At 38.6% G+C, this 18,367-nt stretch overlaps 1 protein-coding gene across 4 annotated transcripts in view; it reads left to right on the forward strand.

Moving 5' to 3' along the window:
• Positions 1-18,367, forward strand: part of PIK3CA (phosphatidylinositol-4,5-bisphosphate 3-kinase catalytic subunit alpha) — a 41,811-nt gene that overhangs the window by 600 nt on the left and 22,844 nt on the right. For 2 of the 4 annotated variants that reach the window (XM_056498660.1, XM_056498662.1), the window contains exons 2-3: positions 15,907-16,320; positions 17,850-18,059. In XM_056498660.1, coding sequence (XP_056354635.1) covers positions 15,969-16,320; positions 17,850-18,059 — 562 coding nt within the window. In that variant the 5' untranslated portion in view covers positions 15,907-15,968. Of the gene's footprint in view, positions 1-6,866; positions 7,202-10,973; positions 11,254-15,906; positions 16,321-17,849; positions 18,060-18,367 lie in introns of those variants that run through there. The other 2 variants (XM_056498659.1, XM_056498661.1) reach the window with 2 other exon arrangements.

Genomic DNA, 18,367 nt, shown 5'->3' on the forward strand with positions numbered 1-18,367 from the left:
ACTAACACAAACTGCCTGTTTGTTTCTCTTTGGGGATTTTATGGCTCTTTTCAGTATTCCTTAAATTGTTAAGGTATCAGACCAATTATTTCTGTAGCTGTTATGGATATGTCTCTAATTTTTATAAATTTTTGTCTGTATTTTTCTTTTTGACTAAAGATCTGATTGAGCAAAGGTTACTTTATAAGCAGTGCCTATTCAGAACAAACAGGAGGCAAGCATACATGCTTTAAAAGTAGACAGTAGGGAGTATGATGCTTTTCTTGATTTAGTTCTGCAGCAAACTTATAAAGGAGTAATAAATTCAGTCTAGATTTTGTAGAACTTAATAGAAAAATATCTGTTATTTTCTGTTATTTTTACCTTTACATCCCTGCTTTGAGCTGTATACCAAGCATTCAAATTTATCACATTGGATAAAGTTAGAAACTTTCCCATCATGATCTGACTAATTCTTTAGTTTTTTCCACCTCACAATTAGTTTACATAGATATACTCATACTTGTTGCTTCCATGCTGCAATTCTGTAATGCAGTGTAATAATCAAAGTCCACTTCTTGTGTGTAAACTTTGTTAGTTCTTAGGAATATTCCAGTACTCAGGGTGATGGGATTTAATAGTATGTCTGCTATGAGGAACTGACTGGATAAGCTGTTCTAAAATAAAGCCCCATGTGAGCTTAAAGCTTCACAATAAATAACTTTATTCTCAAAGAATAGTGTTGGAAAACTTCTTTCAGAATTGTTACTTATTTAGAAGCATATTTTAGCCAATGTAGAGAAACCACACATCAACCAAGCTCACAATGTTCACAGAGGAATTTATGAAACCACAGAAATCCTATGGGATCCATAAAATATTCCACTTTTTCATTAGGACAATAAATGCAGCAGCTCCTGAGCTGCAGTTGGAATTTGAGTGGTGAGGTGCCCTGCATTTCCTAGGTGTTAAGTTGGTGCCATTCTTAGCAACCTGGAGACAGCATTTCGTGTTTTTTCAGGACAGGCAAAACCCAGCCTACAAATCCATGCCAAAGTGTTTTAATTGGCAGCTCCAATTTGTTATTCTGTGTCAATGACAAGTTTATTCTGCTTGTTTGTTGCATTTACTGCATAAATGGTGGCTCTGAGAGGGTTTTTTGTTTGTTTTTTCTTTTTGTTTTTCATCTTTCTGGAGTATTCTTTGGAAAAGGAGGTGTAGCTGATTTGTTTACAAAGCAATTGTGCTTTTATTGGAAGTCATAAAGTGGTTCAATACTTAGTTAACTGTTTCTCTGATAATAAGGCTATTCCTGCTTTCTGTGAGCAAATGGGGGATACTTTTTCCTGGATAACTCTTTTCTTAAAAGTTGCTCAAAGCTTTAGAATATGAATTTCTGCAACCAGCAAGGAGTTCATGCTTTACCCTCGTGCTGTCTCACAAAATGAGCTAAGTAACCTCACGGGAGGTTTCCAGTTATTGGAAGAAAAGCACACACACCTTTAAAAGGTGTTGTGGCATAAGGAATGGACTTCCTGATCCACAGATCCTCAGATTTTAGTATATGTGTGTGCTTTTTAATGGCTTGCTCATGTGTACTACAATTTGGAACAGCCTTGATGATCATCATAACTTTAATTTCTTTCTGAATTAAAAGTATCAATAAATGACTAGACAGCAAGCCTAAGGCTGACATGCAGTCTGCAAAAACTGCTTTCTTATGTTTTGTACATAAAATGTCAACTCATTATGTAATCTTTGAGATTTCTGGTGCAGATTCTCTGGGTGTCAGGAATACCCTGAACGCCTTGCAAATATCCATTTCCAAATGGAAGATTGTTGCTATTGGTTTTGTTTGCCTGTTAGGGGGAGAGGAAATTGGGATGATGATACATTAGTTCCAAATCACACAAGAAATAATAGCAGTTTTAGACTGGTATCATGTAGCTTTGCTATGCCTAGTTGAGTACATTAATGAAGTTTACAAAGATTGTTAATAGTTAATTTGGTTATGTCCTTTAGTTAATAGGACGTTTTAGGAGTGTTGTGTTTGGGTGAGGGGAAGCTAAGATACTTTAACTTCAATGCTGATGCAGAAACTGGTTTTGTTATTTATAACTGGACAAAAATAGTACAGCAAAACTCATCTTTCTAGTTTAGTCTTCAAATACCATTGTAAAACTAAGTTTTGTCTTACTACTTACTGCTTTGTAATTACTGAAAAATGAGAGACCTGGTAAATCCTCCCCACTGAGAAAAAGTGAGCCATGTCTGCATTTTTTTGTGTGTGATGGTGTTGGAGGGGTGCACTTGGAGGGAAGAATAGGAGTTTGGACTTTGGCTAACTGGAGGACAGATTTGACTTCTAGTGTGAGCTAAGGTTTGGGGTTTTTTCAGCTTTTTTATTCCATGCCATGCTTGTGGGAGTTTTGTCTCATTCTTTTAAAAAGCCAGACATCCAGCTGCTCCAAGGGGATGATGCCTGTCTGAAGCTATGACTAGAAGAGGCCACAAAAATATTTACGCTAAAACTGGATGGGAATTTTCTTTTGCTCTTGAAGTTGAATGTGTCATGGCGAAGAATTTTGTTACAAATGTCTCTTTGTGGTATCCTAATCCAAATGGGAGCAGTGGAGAGAATAGATTTGTTTCTCTCTATATTTAATTGGACAACAAATGTATATGATTTGTTTTGATTACAGAGTTGGTCAAGATAACCTCCAGAGGTTCCTCCCAACTGAATTTGTTCTACAGATCCATTTTTGAATGGTTATTGAAGTGTTAAATGAACCAGAAATAATACTCTGAGAATTAACTGCTGGGTTTTTTTCTCACTCTTGCAGCACTGCTATAGTATTAACTTTAACAAAACCCAAACAAACAAACAAAAAATCCAGCACAAAACCAAGCCATCTAATGGGTACAAGGAATTAACTGGTTTACAAAGGAAAAAGAGGCGTTTTTATAAATCCTGTATGTTAACTTGTAGTCATATGGAAATGCAGCAGACTGAGTACAGTTTATGTAATTCTAGATCTTACTTCTCAGCCTAAGCAATACTTAATGGTTTTGCAGCACATATGTTGTTTAATATGGCATGAAACTACACTTGAATTCTAGAGAAGTATTTTTCTAGTTAATTCTGGGCACAGATTTTGTGCAAGGCAGTCTAAGACTCCTGTGTATTTCAAAGAAGAAATGTGAGGGACAGTAGACATCATCACTTGTTCTCTATTTCCAGTGTTCTTAAAGCTAGCAAAGCAGGGGATAAAAGCACTTGGGCAATTGTGTCTGCTAAGAAACTCCCTGGAAATGGTGATAATCTGTCTTTGAAAAACTGTGCTCACATACCTGTGCTCCAGAAATGTAAAAACTAAATTCTGTTATCTTTATTGAGTTATATGGGACAAATGATGGAACACTGGAGAAGCTGCTGCTTGACTTGCAGCAATAGAAGTGGCTGCTTCAGTCAAGTTTAAGAGCAAACAATTGATCAAACAACTTTAGGCTCAGTGATCTCTGGTTTCATGCCCTGTTGCTTTTCACCAGTAGAGGGTTAGATAAATCCCAAAGAGTGGGCTTTGTTGTTTGGGGTTTTTGTCTACTCCTTAGTACATTTGCTTTAACTAACTTTTGTGGATGTTTATGCAGAAAAAGCTTGGCAGTTTTGCCTAACCTTCTGATTAAAGAAACATTTGCAAATGTAGCTTTTGAGGGTTGTGAACCACAAAGCATATTTGCAGGAGACTTTTTGAATTGACTGACTCTAAGTTCCCTGAAACTTTGAGACAGCTGAGTCACATTTATTGTGATAAATCTGTATATTCTGACCCTTTTCTAAGGCAAAGAAATTTAGAGAAACATTCCCTGGGTTATTTTCTCTCCAACAGGAAAGAGAGAAAGCTGGATGGTTGCCTCCTAGATTGTACAATATGTCAAAAAAACTTACCTGTCATTAAGACTTCACTGTTTTTCTTTTTTTTTACTCGTTAGTCAGTCTTTTGCCAATACTTAATCTAGCAGCTAATGGTGATGAATGTCTCTTGCCCAATATGCTCCAAGACTGTTCCTGATTTTTAACTCTTGCTGTTAAGTTGGGTCCTTCTCCTTCCAAAAATATGAATGTTCTGGTGAAATTGCATTTGTTGTCTTGGAAGTGTCCTTATCTGTCAGCTCTAGCCATGGATCCTTGCAGAGGACACTAAATTGTTGAATAAAAAATTACTCCTTGTTGCAACCTTATTCCTTCTCTTAGCTATCAGCAATCAACAAAGAAAGCAATTCTTGAACATCCTCAAAAAGCAAGAAACTCTGAACATAAGTGGAAGGGAAATATTCAAGATTCAACATTTCACCTGAGACTAATCAGCCATAAGTAGAAATACATGCCTATTCTGTGGTTTGAATCTAAGTGAACAAAATTTCCAGTACCTTGGGACTTTGACAGATGAATTGCTGGAAAAGTGAGGAGATTGATCTCTGCAAAGAGATGTGGAATGCTTGAAATTGCAAGTGCAAAAGAGGGAGAATGAACAGAGGGCTAAAGGCTTGTTTACCAGGCAAGCAGAGTGGAGAGGAATTGTTTATTTCTCAAATTTCCCTTTCAGTTCTGACAAAACTCAATAAATTTGCTTTCTGTGACAAGGAATGTTATGATCCTACTTCGGTGCTTGTGCCATTAAGATGCTTTTCATTAAATCTGGAAAACACTTTACTTGACTCTTGACTACAGGCACAGTTTGAAAGATGGAAGTTAACAGTACATAAGAAGTTTCTAGATAGAGCTAACTTCCTCTGGGAAAAGGGAAGTCAAAACTATCATTCCAAATACTCCAAAACATGCTGATGATGTCATTAAACTGCTTAGACTCTAAAACAAACTACTTAGTCTTCATTTTTTTAATTTCTATTCCCAGCTCTTTACAGAATAATCAGGAAATGCTGTGACTAGTAATAAAAGTGGAAGTGATACTAACAATGCTGAAAACTTCTCTTCTGCCTTTGTGGATGTTGAACAACCAGTTCTACTTACCAGTTTATCAAGGCAGTCTCCACTGGTGGGAGGGAAGTGATAAATATATTGTGTTTTTTCTTCTTGCAGTTTTGTGATGTCATCTCTGAAATCTTCAATTTTAAGGTGTTAATACTATAAAAGAGCGTTTGTCCCAAGAAAGGCTCTGGTGTTTAAGAGCTAATTTTTAGGCAACAACCAGACATCTGGAATAGTCTTGATTGGGGTGTACAGTTGAGGATGTGCCTGTGAGTTCACTGCCAATCTAGCAAGATTTTTGCAAAGATTGATTTGTGATAAATTGCATTTGTATTTTAGTGTAAAACGGTAATATATGAAGTTGTAATGCTGTAATAAACTTATACAGTTACATGAAGTTTTGGATAAGAAGTTGCTAGTTAAAAGGCTTAAATTGATTTTAACATTTTATTTGAGAAGGCAGAGATTAACTCTTTTGCTCGTGTTTCAGCCATGGTTTAACATCTAAAATTCTAATAACTTGCCTTCCTCTTCAGCTTACTCTGAAATGGAGGATGCAGCACTAATGTTGTTATCACTGCTCAGCAGCACTGCCTTGATCTCAGATATCCAGCTTGGAATGTTTTGACAGTTCAGGAGCGATGGCAAAAAGTACCACCAAGAGATAAAGATGAAAACAGAGGCCAATGGGCAATAAAATGGCAGAGTTTATACATGAAGAAAAGGATAGCAAAACCTATTCTTGACTATGGAAACTCTTCTTAAATATGTTGTCAAAGTGCTTTGTAATCCAGCTCTTCAAGTCTTCTTTCATCACCTCCTTTCCAGGCTTTCCATTGTACATCAGCAGATAGTTCAGTATCACAAACAGCTTCAGGGTGATATGAGAAGTGTAAGCATCATTATAGATTCCAGTCTCTTGTTGTGCTGGTATGTGGGCAGGTTATTTATTTAAACAACAGAGAAGATGCTTTGCAAGATAGATATGCTTCCCTAATTGGTGTTTTTTTTGATGGTTGGAAATTAAATCCAGAACACTCAAGCTTTTGTGGTCTTCTGTTCTATTCCACAGTTAAACTTCACCAGGCTGAAGGCTGATTTCAGTCTTTTTGAATATACACACCTACAAAAACAGTAATGAAATATTTCCAAAGAACATCCATGTGCTTAAAAAATACTTCTTTGTTTATGCAAATGTATAAAATTCTTTCAATAGCAAGGACTGATTACTACCAGTATCATTTTGGCTTTTTTAAAATAAAGACATTTCAATTTAATATATCCTTCTTACAGAGCTCTGATTGTAGTAGTAGGCTGCATGTGCCTTAGTCTCAAACCATTTAATCTGGGTATGAAAGTGACTTTCTAAACTGGGAAGCTGGTAAATCCTTAAACTACTGCAGAGATGTGACTGATAGTCACTGCTTGAATACCTATGAGCTTATGTCACTTCTTTGGGAAGTTCATGTTCACTACAAACATTATCTATTTAGACAAACACTAGTCATTTCTTTCTGGTGCATCAACCACAATTGCTGTTACGCTGACCTTGTTAGAGAAACAATTTGGGTTACAGCTTGAAGCAGAGGAAAAAGGGACACACAGCTTCATGTCTCAGTAGCCCAATGCTTACCATGCTTGTGTTGCACAACATGGTTTGCAAAGCAGATGCTGTAAGGAAAGGGGTGATAACATTTGCAGCATCTGCCTTAAACACTTGCTCAGTGGTGAAACTTGTTGCAGAGACACCAGAGCTGCCTCTGCGTGAGCCACAAAAATGAACAGTTTCCTTTCTGACCAAAGGCGATGCTTTTCACAGCAACGCTCCGTTGTGGTGAGTTAGAGAACAAGGGTGTAACTGCACCAGCCAAGGAGTGGGGTCACAAAGAGGACACTTGGTGTTGGGGGATGTGTGCCTTGTATTACTGTCAGAGCAGACCCTCAGTGACCACCAAAATAAGACCTGACCGTGTGCGTTGGTGAGACCACACCTACTCTCACCTCTCATGCTAATGAGGAACCGAAAACCACTCCCACTCTGCCTCATGCTAATGAGAATCCAGAAAACCACACTTACTCTCATGCTAACGAGGAACCAAAAGCCACTCAAGCGTCTCCTGCTAGTGAGCGATGGTTTAAAACTGCCTGGGAGTGAGCCACGTGGGACTCTACCACCTCTGTGAGAAAGCCCAGGCGCTGGAGGACCAACAGGACACCCCAGGATCCATGCTGGTGACTCTCCTGCTTGCACTCTCTCTCTCTCTCTCTCTCCCCTCTTATACACTTAATGTGGCAGAATAACGTTGATATTGTTGAACAGGCATTTGTTCTCATTTGTAGCTTTATTTGTGCAGGGAATTTTAACATCAGATCATAACAGGTGCTTCTAACAGTCATGTACAGGAATGATCAACATTTGATTAAGGACGCTGAAGAACCGTGTCCCAGTTTGCCAGAGCTGGTTTTGTGCTTCAGGCTGGAGCATGCAGGGCCTGCTGACACACACAGTCACAGTGAATCATGTTTGTTTGCACTTGTTGAACACAAATGCAAAGGTATTGATGTCTTGAGCATCACGGTTGTGGTATCCAACCTGTTCATGCAGGGAAAAGTGCTTGTTGTTCAACCAGGGTCAACAGCTACAACAAGCATAAACACTCCTTGATGTTCCAGAGAAACTTGGTTTTCTTTGTAACTTCCATGAAGCAGTCAGATAAGTTTACAAAATCGGGAGTTTAGTCTTGCAATGTTGTTTCACATAAAAGGCCTGGTTTTCCTGTGTGCTTAGGTGCAATACACCAATGTGATCTGTGACTTTTAGGAAGATGAATCCTGATAGGAGTGATTAGTGGTGCCAAATTCTTTGCAGATGAATATTATCCCCACTTGGTGTGGGGGTTAGGCAGGACAGTCTTGGTCTGTTGAAAATATTTTATGGAAAACTGTTGCTGTTTACCTTTCAGCAGGGTTATCATCTACTGCTAAATAAATATTTAGTTAATCACCATTGACTGTATCACAAACAAGTGATAGGGAGTAGGACTTCATTTCTGACTGACCCTTGAAAATCTGTGGTATTTTCCTGTTGTGATTGTAGCTCATGTGGAAGTAGACAACAGCTTCCACAGGGCAGGGTTTGCACGGAACTGGATTTGTTTGCTGCTGTCTTAGTCCATGTGTCTTTGTATAGGATAACCTGCTAAGAGCTGTGTGAGTTTCAGCTGTTTATAGCATAAGTGTAGCTGCAGAATTGATTTTTTTTATTAAGAGTGGCTGTGCTTTGTGTTAACTCTGCTGCAAACTTCCTTCACTTAACAAATGGTTTTGAAAAGGGAGCTAAGGAGTAGCTCAGTGGAGAAAGCATTGTTTTAGGTTTTCAGTTGAGGAGTTTAAACAAAGAGAAAAATAAAACAACCTACTTCCATGGCTTTTGCTGAGGCATGTGGTTCCTTACAAATCCTCTAACAAAAATGAAGTTGCAGATATCCTCTGTTTGCCAGTAAATAAAAGATAATGATTTCTGCTAACTCAATTTAGTGAGTCCATGCAGACTAAACCCATGTTCCTGTTAAATACTATTTGGCTACAGAAATCTGTAAAGATAGCATAAATGGAAAGCTAATTTATATGTGGATTACAGAACTGAAATTTTCATTTCCAGTTCATTCTTCTAGCCTTACTGTTAAAAATCTGTGAAGATGCAAGGATGGTGCTATCCACTGCCACTCCAAAAACCTTTTTTCTGGTTTTGCACACTGGTTGCTTTCTTGGTGCAGCAGAAATACTTTTATCTCAATTTAAAGTTGCTGCCAGACTGCATCCTAAGAAATGTCACATGAGAAGTAAACAAGATACTGTAAGTCAGTCTGAGTCTGATGTCTTTTTCAGCTGCTTCTTAGTAAAGAAAGGGCTCACAGGGTGACTGTTCTGAGTAAAGATGAATGTAAATTAATAATTGAATCCTCTTTGCTTGTGTTAGAGAGGCAGGTGTAGCTGTGTGAGGTCTGCAGCACCTCCGGAGTTTTATTGCAGTTCTTTCCCTGCCTTTCTGGGTAGGGACGCTTGGGAGAGGAAACCTTTCCTCTTCCTCAATGCAACTGGAGCTTCACCGTGCTGCAGCAGTTACTTCTAAAAGCCAAGGTGGCCAGTCTGGGGAATCAGCACTGGGAAAGGCCCTGGATCTGAGTTCCAGGTCTGCTGCACATCTTCTCATGTTGGGTGGGGATTCAAACTAGACTGGAGCACAGAACACCTGGATTAACTCTGCTCTGGTTCCTTGTCTGTGTGCCAGCACTTCCTGTTTTTAAAGATCCTGTTTACTGTCTGCATTCCAAATATCCCAGGAAGGTGGGAGGATGGGAAGAAACATGGAAAGAAAAGTAAACAGCATTATTTAAGATGGAATTTTTTTTTCTTTTTTTTTTAGTTATATAACCAGTATTTGCTACTTTTCAAACCTGGTTTCATTAGTTACATTCTAGACTAAGCTTTTGTTACATCATCTGGCACTAATTTCCAAAAGCAGAACTGCATGTGAAAGCTGACAATGAAACCATTAATATTTGCAGCAAGGCAGAGTGAGGTTTTGTGGTGTGCTTTGGCTTCATATTCTTCCTGAAGTTCACATAAAACAATGTTTGTCAGCCATGTGAAATGGAGTATTAAACGAAAATATGTAATTAGAGGAGAACCTTATTTCTGTGGGTACAAATGGCATGTTGCTCTGATTTTGTTGCCAAAGTTTAAAGCTTTTGATATAAACAGTTTGGAAGAATTTGGGTGCTGCTCACTGACCTTCAGAGCTCACAGCCTACTGTGGAGGAACAGCACAGAGCCAGGTGGAAAGGTAATTCTTACCCTGCTACACAGCAAGCCAAGCTAATTGCTGAAATAATGAGTAAGCAGATATGTGAAGTGTAAATAGATGGTATGTTGCTTTTCTACTTCTTTGTTGTGCTTTATGACTACTAGTCCTCTATAAATAACAAAATACTATCCTTTGAGGTAGAGCTAGAGTTGGAATTACTGAATGATTTTGGACTAAAAATGAAAATTTAATTCCCGGCTTTTCTGTGTTTAACAAAAAGTTCTGTCTTTAGCTGGAAGAAAATGTTCCAGGACAGATATTCTGCCTTTGGTATGTCATGGGATCCCTAGGGAGAAGTCACAGTCATAGTGGGAGTTCTGGAGGTCACCGGCAACTTGAAAATGCTTCTTTCTTGTGATCCTGTTTTCATGGCTCAGACAGTGAGGGAAGCTATAAACACTATGCTTGCATGGATGGGGGAGGGCAAGCAAGGGGATTTCAGAATAAGAACTCACAAAGGTCTTTGGTTCACTTGGAGAGGAAGAAAATACTCCAGCAATAGTAAATCTTTTTAAACTGATCATTTTGGATTTGTTTCAGCTGTTTGATCCTGCAGCAACATAACACACATAGTTCCTCTTGGGAAATACTTTGCAGTGAGTTCTTTTTTCAGGATGACCTCACCATTAATTTTATTCATAGTATCTGAGAGTCACTAGGAGAATATTGTGTTCTGAAAAAAAATCTGGATGTAAGATAACTTTAAAGAGAGCAGCTCTGAAATGTAGCCACCCCATATTCTCATACCTAACTAAAGTGAAAGTTCTTTTCACTAATTTCTAGTGAGCTTTTGCATTCACAGGGAAGAACGATCTTGTATTTCAGCAGTACTATTATTCTGCAGTTTTTGCCAGTAATTTTAGTGGTGTTTATCTCTGTCTAGAACAAGGCAAATGTACTCAGCACTGTTTTTAAAAGGCGGAAGAAATGGATAACTGCAAATAAAATTGGTAGTGTTTGGAAATACTTGCCTGTTTGAGAAGGAAACTAAATGCTCAGATGTTTTTGACAGTATTAAATCCTCCTGTTTGCTTCCCTTGGGCCTGTTTGTGATCAGATAAGGAGTTCCGGGTATCTGCACATTTTCTGGGAAATAAGGACGAAAGCAATACGTATGAAATAAGACACGCCTGCAACAGTCTGCTGTTTTCTATTCTGAACAAAGCAGTATTTTTACCAGTTAAATCTGTGTATAATAATGTTTTCATGGAGAACAGTTTCAGACATCTTTGTACTAGTCTTCCTGAATTCTGGAAGAGTGCCAGCTTGGCAAACAGGAAGAACAAAAGGACAGTACTGAAAATACCTTGTCTGGGGCAGTCTCACTGTCACTACACAGCAGGCTTGGACAGCAGCAAAATTAGACACAACTCTGCCCAGTTCTCTTCATGTTTTAGAGTGCCTGATCTGTCTGATGGTGAGAATAAAACATTTTGGCATTTAGAAAGATTGAAATGTCCCTTGCATTCTGAAAAGTGTTGTTCTTGTTCCAGGAAATCTTTTATTTGCGTAAACTCTCAGCTTCTGTTTTGGGGATTACACAGTACTTTATAAAGGCTTATTTGGGGTCATACTTGTAATTGATATTTCTGTCAGTATGATAGAGAATCAGGAAAATCATTTAACCTACACGTGAGTGCACAGGAAATGAGGATCATAAATTGTTTAATTGTTAAATGAATAGAAGACGGTGCTGAGTGTCTAAAGTAAACTTCTACCTGGAAAAGAAATCAAATCCAGATACAAATCCTAATGAGCAGCTCTGTGATACCAAAAATGCCACAAAATATTATAAAACATTGCTGCATCCTGTCTGTAAAAACAGTGTAATGGGATTTGTCTTGTGACTGGAAAAACTAATGGACTTCAATTAAAGTGTAGCAGTTTGCTGAATGACTCATTCAATTTCAAACGTGGGCTGATAAAATTGTATCGAGTGTTCAGTCTGTCCTTTTGAATGGGTTTTGAAACACTGCCTGATGTGTACAGCAGTGCAGATTATTCCATGCTCAGTCACTGGGATGTGTGTACCTCTCTGCATAAACGTCCCACACTTTATACTTCAGTGCAGTATTACAGCACAGGGCACTTCCTTCCTGGTATGCTTGCTACATTTCTTGCTGGTTGGTACTTCAGAGAGGGAAGAACTTCTTGCAGAGCCTCAAGAGTAGCTGTAGGTACTTGTGCTGATGACAGACAGACTTAACTATGCTAAAGTGAACAATAATATTTTTCCCCTAGGTTGCCCCCCGGTGAGTTTATCTGTGAGGCAATAAAACTGTCATAGTTTACTGGAACCAAATTTTCTAGACTTTGAATCTCATATTCTTAATAAGGAATTATATCAGCTCTATCAGATGATAGCTGATTTCTATCCTATAAGAAAATAGGTTACGTACATCAGCATTCATATGCTAAGTGTATCTGGAAGCAAGTAGGAATCTGTATTATGGAAGGGATGTTTATCTTCCTGCTGTCTTCCCTCATATATGTTTATTATTTTTGAATGGAATCTCAGAACTAGAGATTGTTTTGTGCTAGTCCAGATGTCCCAAAGCTTTTGGCAGGGAAAAATGTTTAAGGTGCTTTAGGGGGGTCAGGGATTGCAGGTATGATGAAGTGTTCATTTGAAGTGTTTACATGTCCCCTTAGTTTGATTTAAATAACATCTCTCTAGAATTCCCTTAAAATTACAGTACTTTTACTGTCGAAGAACATAATTGATTCTATTTATTCCAGGCAGCTTTCCAGATTTGAAAGTGTACACAGAAACACAAGCTGCCAGCTATACTTCAAAACTGTTTCTGTTTACATTCTTGCTTTCCAAATCCAAACCCTGGAGGCGTGCTTACATGTGCAAGTGAAATGAATGTGCACACAGAGTGACTGCATGCACCATTCCAGCAATGCTTGTATCCCAGCATGAAACAAAAGCTGCTGTCTTGGTGCAGTTGCTCTAAAAATTGTAGATTTTGGGATGTCACATTTGGACCATTTGCAAGTTTTTAAAGAAAAGGTATTGAGATGTCATTTAAGGTTTCAGTTCTTTAAGGAAGCCAAGATTGATGCTTATTTTGAAGAGATGCTTGGCTAAGAGGATTTACATTTTTGATGTCTGTGCGTCCCCCGCTCCTGCCTCTGATTCTTTGTTGTTGGTAGGGAGGGAGGAAGACTTGCAGTGGAAGGAAGCACCATCCTTGCAGCTGCTCCTGCCCAGCACTGCTGCAGTCAGGCAGCCCCCCAGTGCAGACCTGCATTAGGCTGGCTCCATGGGGATCTCAGAAGGAGCTAAAGCAACAGAAGGCAGCACAAGAAAGGGAAAGTGAGTTGTTCTCTGCCTCTCCCATCCATCTGACCTGTAACCAGTTGGCTCAGGGAGCCCCGGTGCCAGCAGGATGAGGAGTGAGAACACACGCCTTGGGCAGGGTGAAAATGGGCTCTCATGGTTCAGAAGAGCCTCAGCAGGGTGGTGGAACTGAAATTAAAAGGCTGCTGCTATAAACTCAGTCTGTGCTGTGAATATTTAATTTGGTTGCGGTCCATCTGTACTATCATTGTGTGTGTGGACAGGAAAGCTCATATGACTGCATATTCTTGTTTGTTTGGGGGCTTTGTGCTGGTTTGTGCCATAATAGTGATGAGCTTCTGCCTGTGTTTGCAGTTCAGAAATGTAAATAGGCATGTGATCCAGTGAAATGGAGAGGGAACCTCGTAAATGATCAAAAAGATGCCATTTAACTTGTGTATTTTGTTTTATCTGTGACCTGAGGATAGTTAGTGGTTTGGAGCCCTCCAAGTTACTCTGAATGGGTTATTTGGGTTCACTGGTAATGTTTTGTAATTGGTAAGCTTCCCAAGTTTGTCTCTGTAAATACACTGTGTGTGCTGGGAGCTTTCCATTTCAGCATCCGCTCACTGAGGCTATTACCATGATGAGGGAAATAAAACAGCTTCTTTAAGCCCTTTCTTAAAAAGAAGTCAGTTGCAAAGTGTTTCTAAATATGCATGAGGTGGTAGTGGAAAAGCATTTTTCTAACTCTGCAGTGGCACTTCAGTACTTTAGTGGATATTTTTAAAAGCACAAACTACGACTACAAAGGAGGGATTAAAAAAGACAACCCTATTGCTACTCAGAGTTGCTTAGGAAGGAGTAGGTTTGGGAAAACATCATTTTCATTCTAATGTTTCTTTGTGAGAGCTGAAGTGTGGAAAGAGCAGGTACTGGATGTACTTAGAAGAAAACTGTTTAGAAAAGAAATGCTAATGCAACAGGGAGGATCACTTTTTCTAACATATATAAAACGCTATATATGAATTTTATATGTACATAGTTAATATATACAGGCATACATTATTATATAAATACATCTTTTTTAAATTTGCTGAGCAAAGGGCAAGCATTGCAACCATTGCTTTTCCACAGTGAGAGCTTTCAGGAAGTTGATCCAACAGATTCAACAGAAGAGATGTGAAGCTGTTGGCTTGTGGGTTTCCCTTCCTTTCTGTTGTTAAAGAAAACTGAGATACAGAGGCAGTCCTAAGAGGGTTTGTGACTGTAGTGATAGGACAAGGAGTAAAGGGTGCAAACTAAATGAGGGTAAATTTAGGCTAGGTAGAATGTTAGGATGAAATTCTTGACTGTGAGGAAGGTGAGGTCCTAGCACAGGGTGCCCAGAGAAGCTGTGGCTGCCCCATCCCTGAAGTGTCCGATGCCAGGCTGGACTGGAGCACCCTGGGCTAGTGGAAAGTGTCCCTGCACATGGCAGGAGGGTTGGAATGAAATGGTCTTTAGGGTCCCTTCTAACCCTTAGCATTCTATGATTCTGTGATGAATCTCTCCAAAATCAAAAGCAATGAATGCACAGGGAAGCAACTTTGTTTCATTACAGAAAAATCTGGGATATTGTGTGAAAGTATCAGGATTCCAGTGAAGAAGATGAAATATTTTGTAACAGGAAGTGTTCTTCAGTCTTGTCACGGGATGTGAACAGTTTGTTCACATGTGAAAACATTCTGAACAAAGTGGATTTCTTTTGCAAGTACACAAATTTTGCCTCTGGCTAAGGAAATTAAAAATAGGTAGGGATTAGGAGTGTTTATTGGTGAAGTATCACTGTGTGCCTGCTGGGTAGTTCTACTCTCTTTTTGGCATCTCCCCTCACCCACCGGGCTATAAACATCTCTGCTCTGTTCAGATTCTGGTTTTCTCATACTCTGAACCATTCTCATTTTCTCTCTTTCTCATACTCATTTCCTTTGCTCTAAGATGGCCTGAGCAGCACAGATAGAAGGTCACATGTGTTCCCCTTCTTTCCTTTGGCTTGGCAGAGACACTCATGCAGCTGCCAAAGGGAACTGGAACTGGGCATTGGCGCTAAATAAAACAAGCTCAGCTACAAAGTGTTAGTGGGGCTCAGTTCTTCTGTCTCATTCATGGAAAAAAGGGTTTGTTGTTGGTATAAGTAGCTTATACTGGTCTGAAACAGCCATGGCCAAGTCTTGTGTGTACATGGATTCTTAAAATCAAGTTTAGAGCTTTTAGTAAATTCTTATAACTATTATGTATGCGTTGTTTGAATACATTAGAAGTTTGAGATGAGGAAAAAAATTAAATGTGGAAGATTGGTTTAGCTAAACTTAAAAGAGCTGTTGGTTTGTATAATCCAAATGATAGTAAATGCTTCACTTTCCAAATTAAAACTGTGGAGAGATTGTCTTGAGATTTGGTTAAAAATTTCTGCAATAATTTGACTATTAGATATTTCACCACCCTCCCCCCATTAGTAAAGAGTTATATTCATGAATTAAAAGTACAGATAAAAAATACAAACCTCTGTTTATAACACTATGTATATTAGCATTTTTCCAAAGTAAATGTTTTGTTTGACTAGATATTTAGATTCAAATACAAGTTCTTAGGCTTAGTTTTGTCAAGTCATTTTTATGAATGCAAAATGTAGCCATGAATAGTCACCAACAATTACAAGTGGAGTTTGAACCATTTTATCTGAAATTCCTGGTGATGCCTGTATTTTAAATCGTGACATTTAAATTTCTGATTTTCTCTCAGGTTTACACGTACGAACCACTGCTTGAAAAGCTTGAAGTACAAAGTTACCCCACGAGCTGAAGATGCCTCCGCGGCCGTCATCCGGTGAACTATGGGGCATCCACTTGATGCCCCCCAGGATCCTGGTGGAGTGTCTCCTCCCAAATGGAATGATAGTGACTCTAGAATGCCTCCGTGAGGCCACCTTACTGACTATTAAACATGAACTCTTTAAAGAAGCAAGGAAGTACCCTCTCTATCAGCTCCTTCAAGATGAGTCTTCTTACATTTTTGTAAGTGTTACACAAGAAGCGGAGAGAGAAGAGTTTTTCGATGAAACACGGAGACTTTGTGACCTGCGACTGTTTCAGCCTTTCCTAAAAGTTATTGAACCAGTAGGTAACAGAGAAGAAAAGATTCTTAATAGAGAAATAGGTGAGATTATCTTTTTTCTAGAACATAATCTGCTCAACTGATTATCCTCTCCAAAATACAAGAAATTGAAATGGGTCGTGTTTGTAACCTGTATCTGTCATGTTTCATAACTGCCAGTAGTTGCATTAAATGTCCAAAGATGCTGATCATAGTAAAGCCAATATTTATAATCAGTGAGTTAAACTTCTTTTTTCTGATCTGTTTCGTTCACCTTGGCTTTGTAAAGCATATTTGTAGTTGCCTGTGGGTTAGAGGGTATCTTTTTGCTCTTTTTTTATTAGCAGGATTTCATATTGTTACAGAGCTGTGCCTGTCCTATTATTTGGGAAGTTAGTTATAATTTATTTTGGTTTTTACAGAATTGTAAATTCTAGATTTAAATACAAATCTTAAACCACACTAATGGACACAGATTTTAATGCTGCTCTAGCTTGCTTAGAAAGTCAAATTTCAGAAATGTGGTTTTTCTACCTTTCCTCTTCCACCTTCTGACAAAAGAGCATGGGGAGACGAGGGAAAAAAACACCTGAGGCTGGAGATGAGAAGACAAGTTAAATTGTGATGTTTTGAATCATCTCTGGAGCTTATGATTTTTTATGATCCATTGAGGAAGCACAGGGAATCTGGCATTTGCTCCAGCATCTTGGTTAAGTTTTAAATTGGGGCAGTACAAACATACCCACTCCTGTTTCATTGCTAATAGATGTGTACTGCAGTGGCAGAGACTTGTCAACTGGAAATACTTGTTCTGAGGTACTACTAATTGTTAAATGATTTAATTGTGACGAATGCATAATAAGTAAATTACTTCTATTTTGTAAAGCTCAACGTGTTCAGGACTTGGGGAGAGCAGTGGTTAGGTAACCATGCAACACAACAATTGAAAGTTTCCATTTGAACACTCATGCATAAATGATGATTTATCCAAGTAATCTCATTAAAGTAAATGGAATTACATCTGAGACTGAGGATCTGAAAGAAATGCACTGTTATTATATGAATCTGTGTCAAAGAGCTTAAGTTCAGTGTCTGTTGGAGTGCTCTGTGCAGTTCTTAAATAATGTAGGTAATTTAAAAAAAAATTAATAGCTGTCATTCAGTTGTAAGCAAAGTTTATTAGGGTCCTAATAGTTACCAATAATCCTGCCAGGGTTTGAGAAAAAAAATCAGATTTCACAGCTCCTCTGGTCCCCTTAGGAAACTCTGTGCTGACCTCAAAGGAAATTGAGTCCTGGTCCTTTTCCTCCAGGAGGAATGTTGGCTGTGAGAGAAGTGATTTAAGGCTTCCAGGATCTTCAGGGAATGTACACCTGTTTTCTAACCTTTTCCGTGTCTGCTGAGTGCACTTAACTTTAGAACTGTGTAGTTCTTGAATGATATAAAAAAAAAATTATGTATGCATGTAGAAGGTGGCATGTATTTTAGGCTGTGTTTTGCTTTAAGTTGGCTTTTTTTTGTGACTGATTGAAGAAATTTTTAGCTCTATTTGTCAGTTACAATTATATCCTCATGCTGCTCCAATGCTGTAGGTTTTGCTATTGGCATGCCTGTCTGTGAGTTTGACATGGTCAAGGATCCAGAAGTACAAGACTTCAGAAGAAACATTCTCAATGTCTGTAAAGAAGCCGTGGACCTGCGGGATGCCAATGCCCCACACAGCAGAGCACTCTATGTCTACCCTCCAAATGTAGAGTCCTCAGCTGAGCTCCCCAAACACATATACAACAAGCTAGACAAAGGTAAGGGCAATATTTACAGCAGAAACATAATATATTTTCAGTGTTTGAAATCAAAGAGTACAGCTGTTGACTTAGGCAGATTGCTGGTTTATGTTCTGTATTTAGTACTCCCCAGCAATACCTTGCACCTTAAGTTCTTCAGAATAATTTTCTTGATGGGCTCTGCATTCAGAAGGATATTTAAAATTGTGCTATTCTAGCTGAATCTTTAAATATAACCCAGTAAATAGAGGTTATTTTTTTAGTAGGTGGGGACAGCTTGTTGGCTTTGCAGTTTTCTATGGCATTCAGATATCTGAAATTAAATG

Source organism: Oenanthe melanoleuca, chromosome 9, assembly GCF_029582105.1.
Source record: "Oenanthe melanoleuca isolate GR-GAL-2019-014 chromosome 9, OMel1.0, whole genome shotgun sequence".
NCBI classification, from domain to species: domain Eukaryota; kingdom Metazoa; phylum Chordata; class Aves; order Passeriformes; family Muscicapidae; genus Oenanthe; species Oenanthe melanoleuca.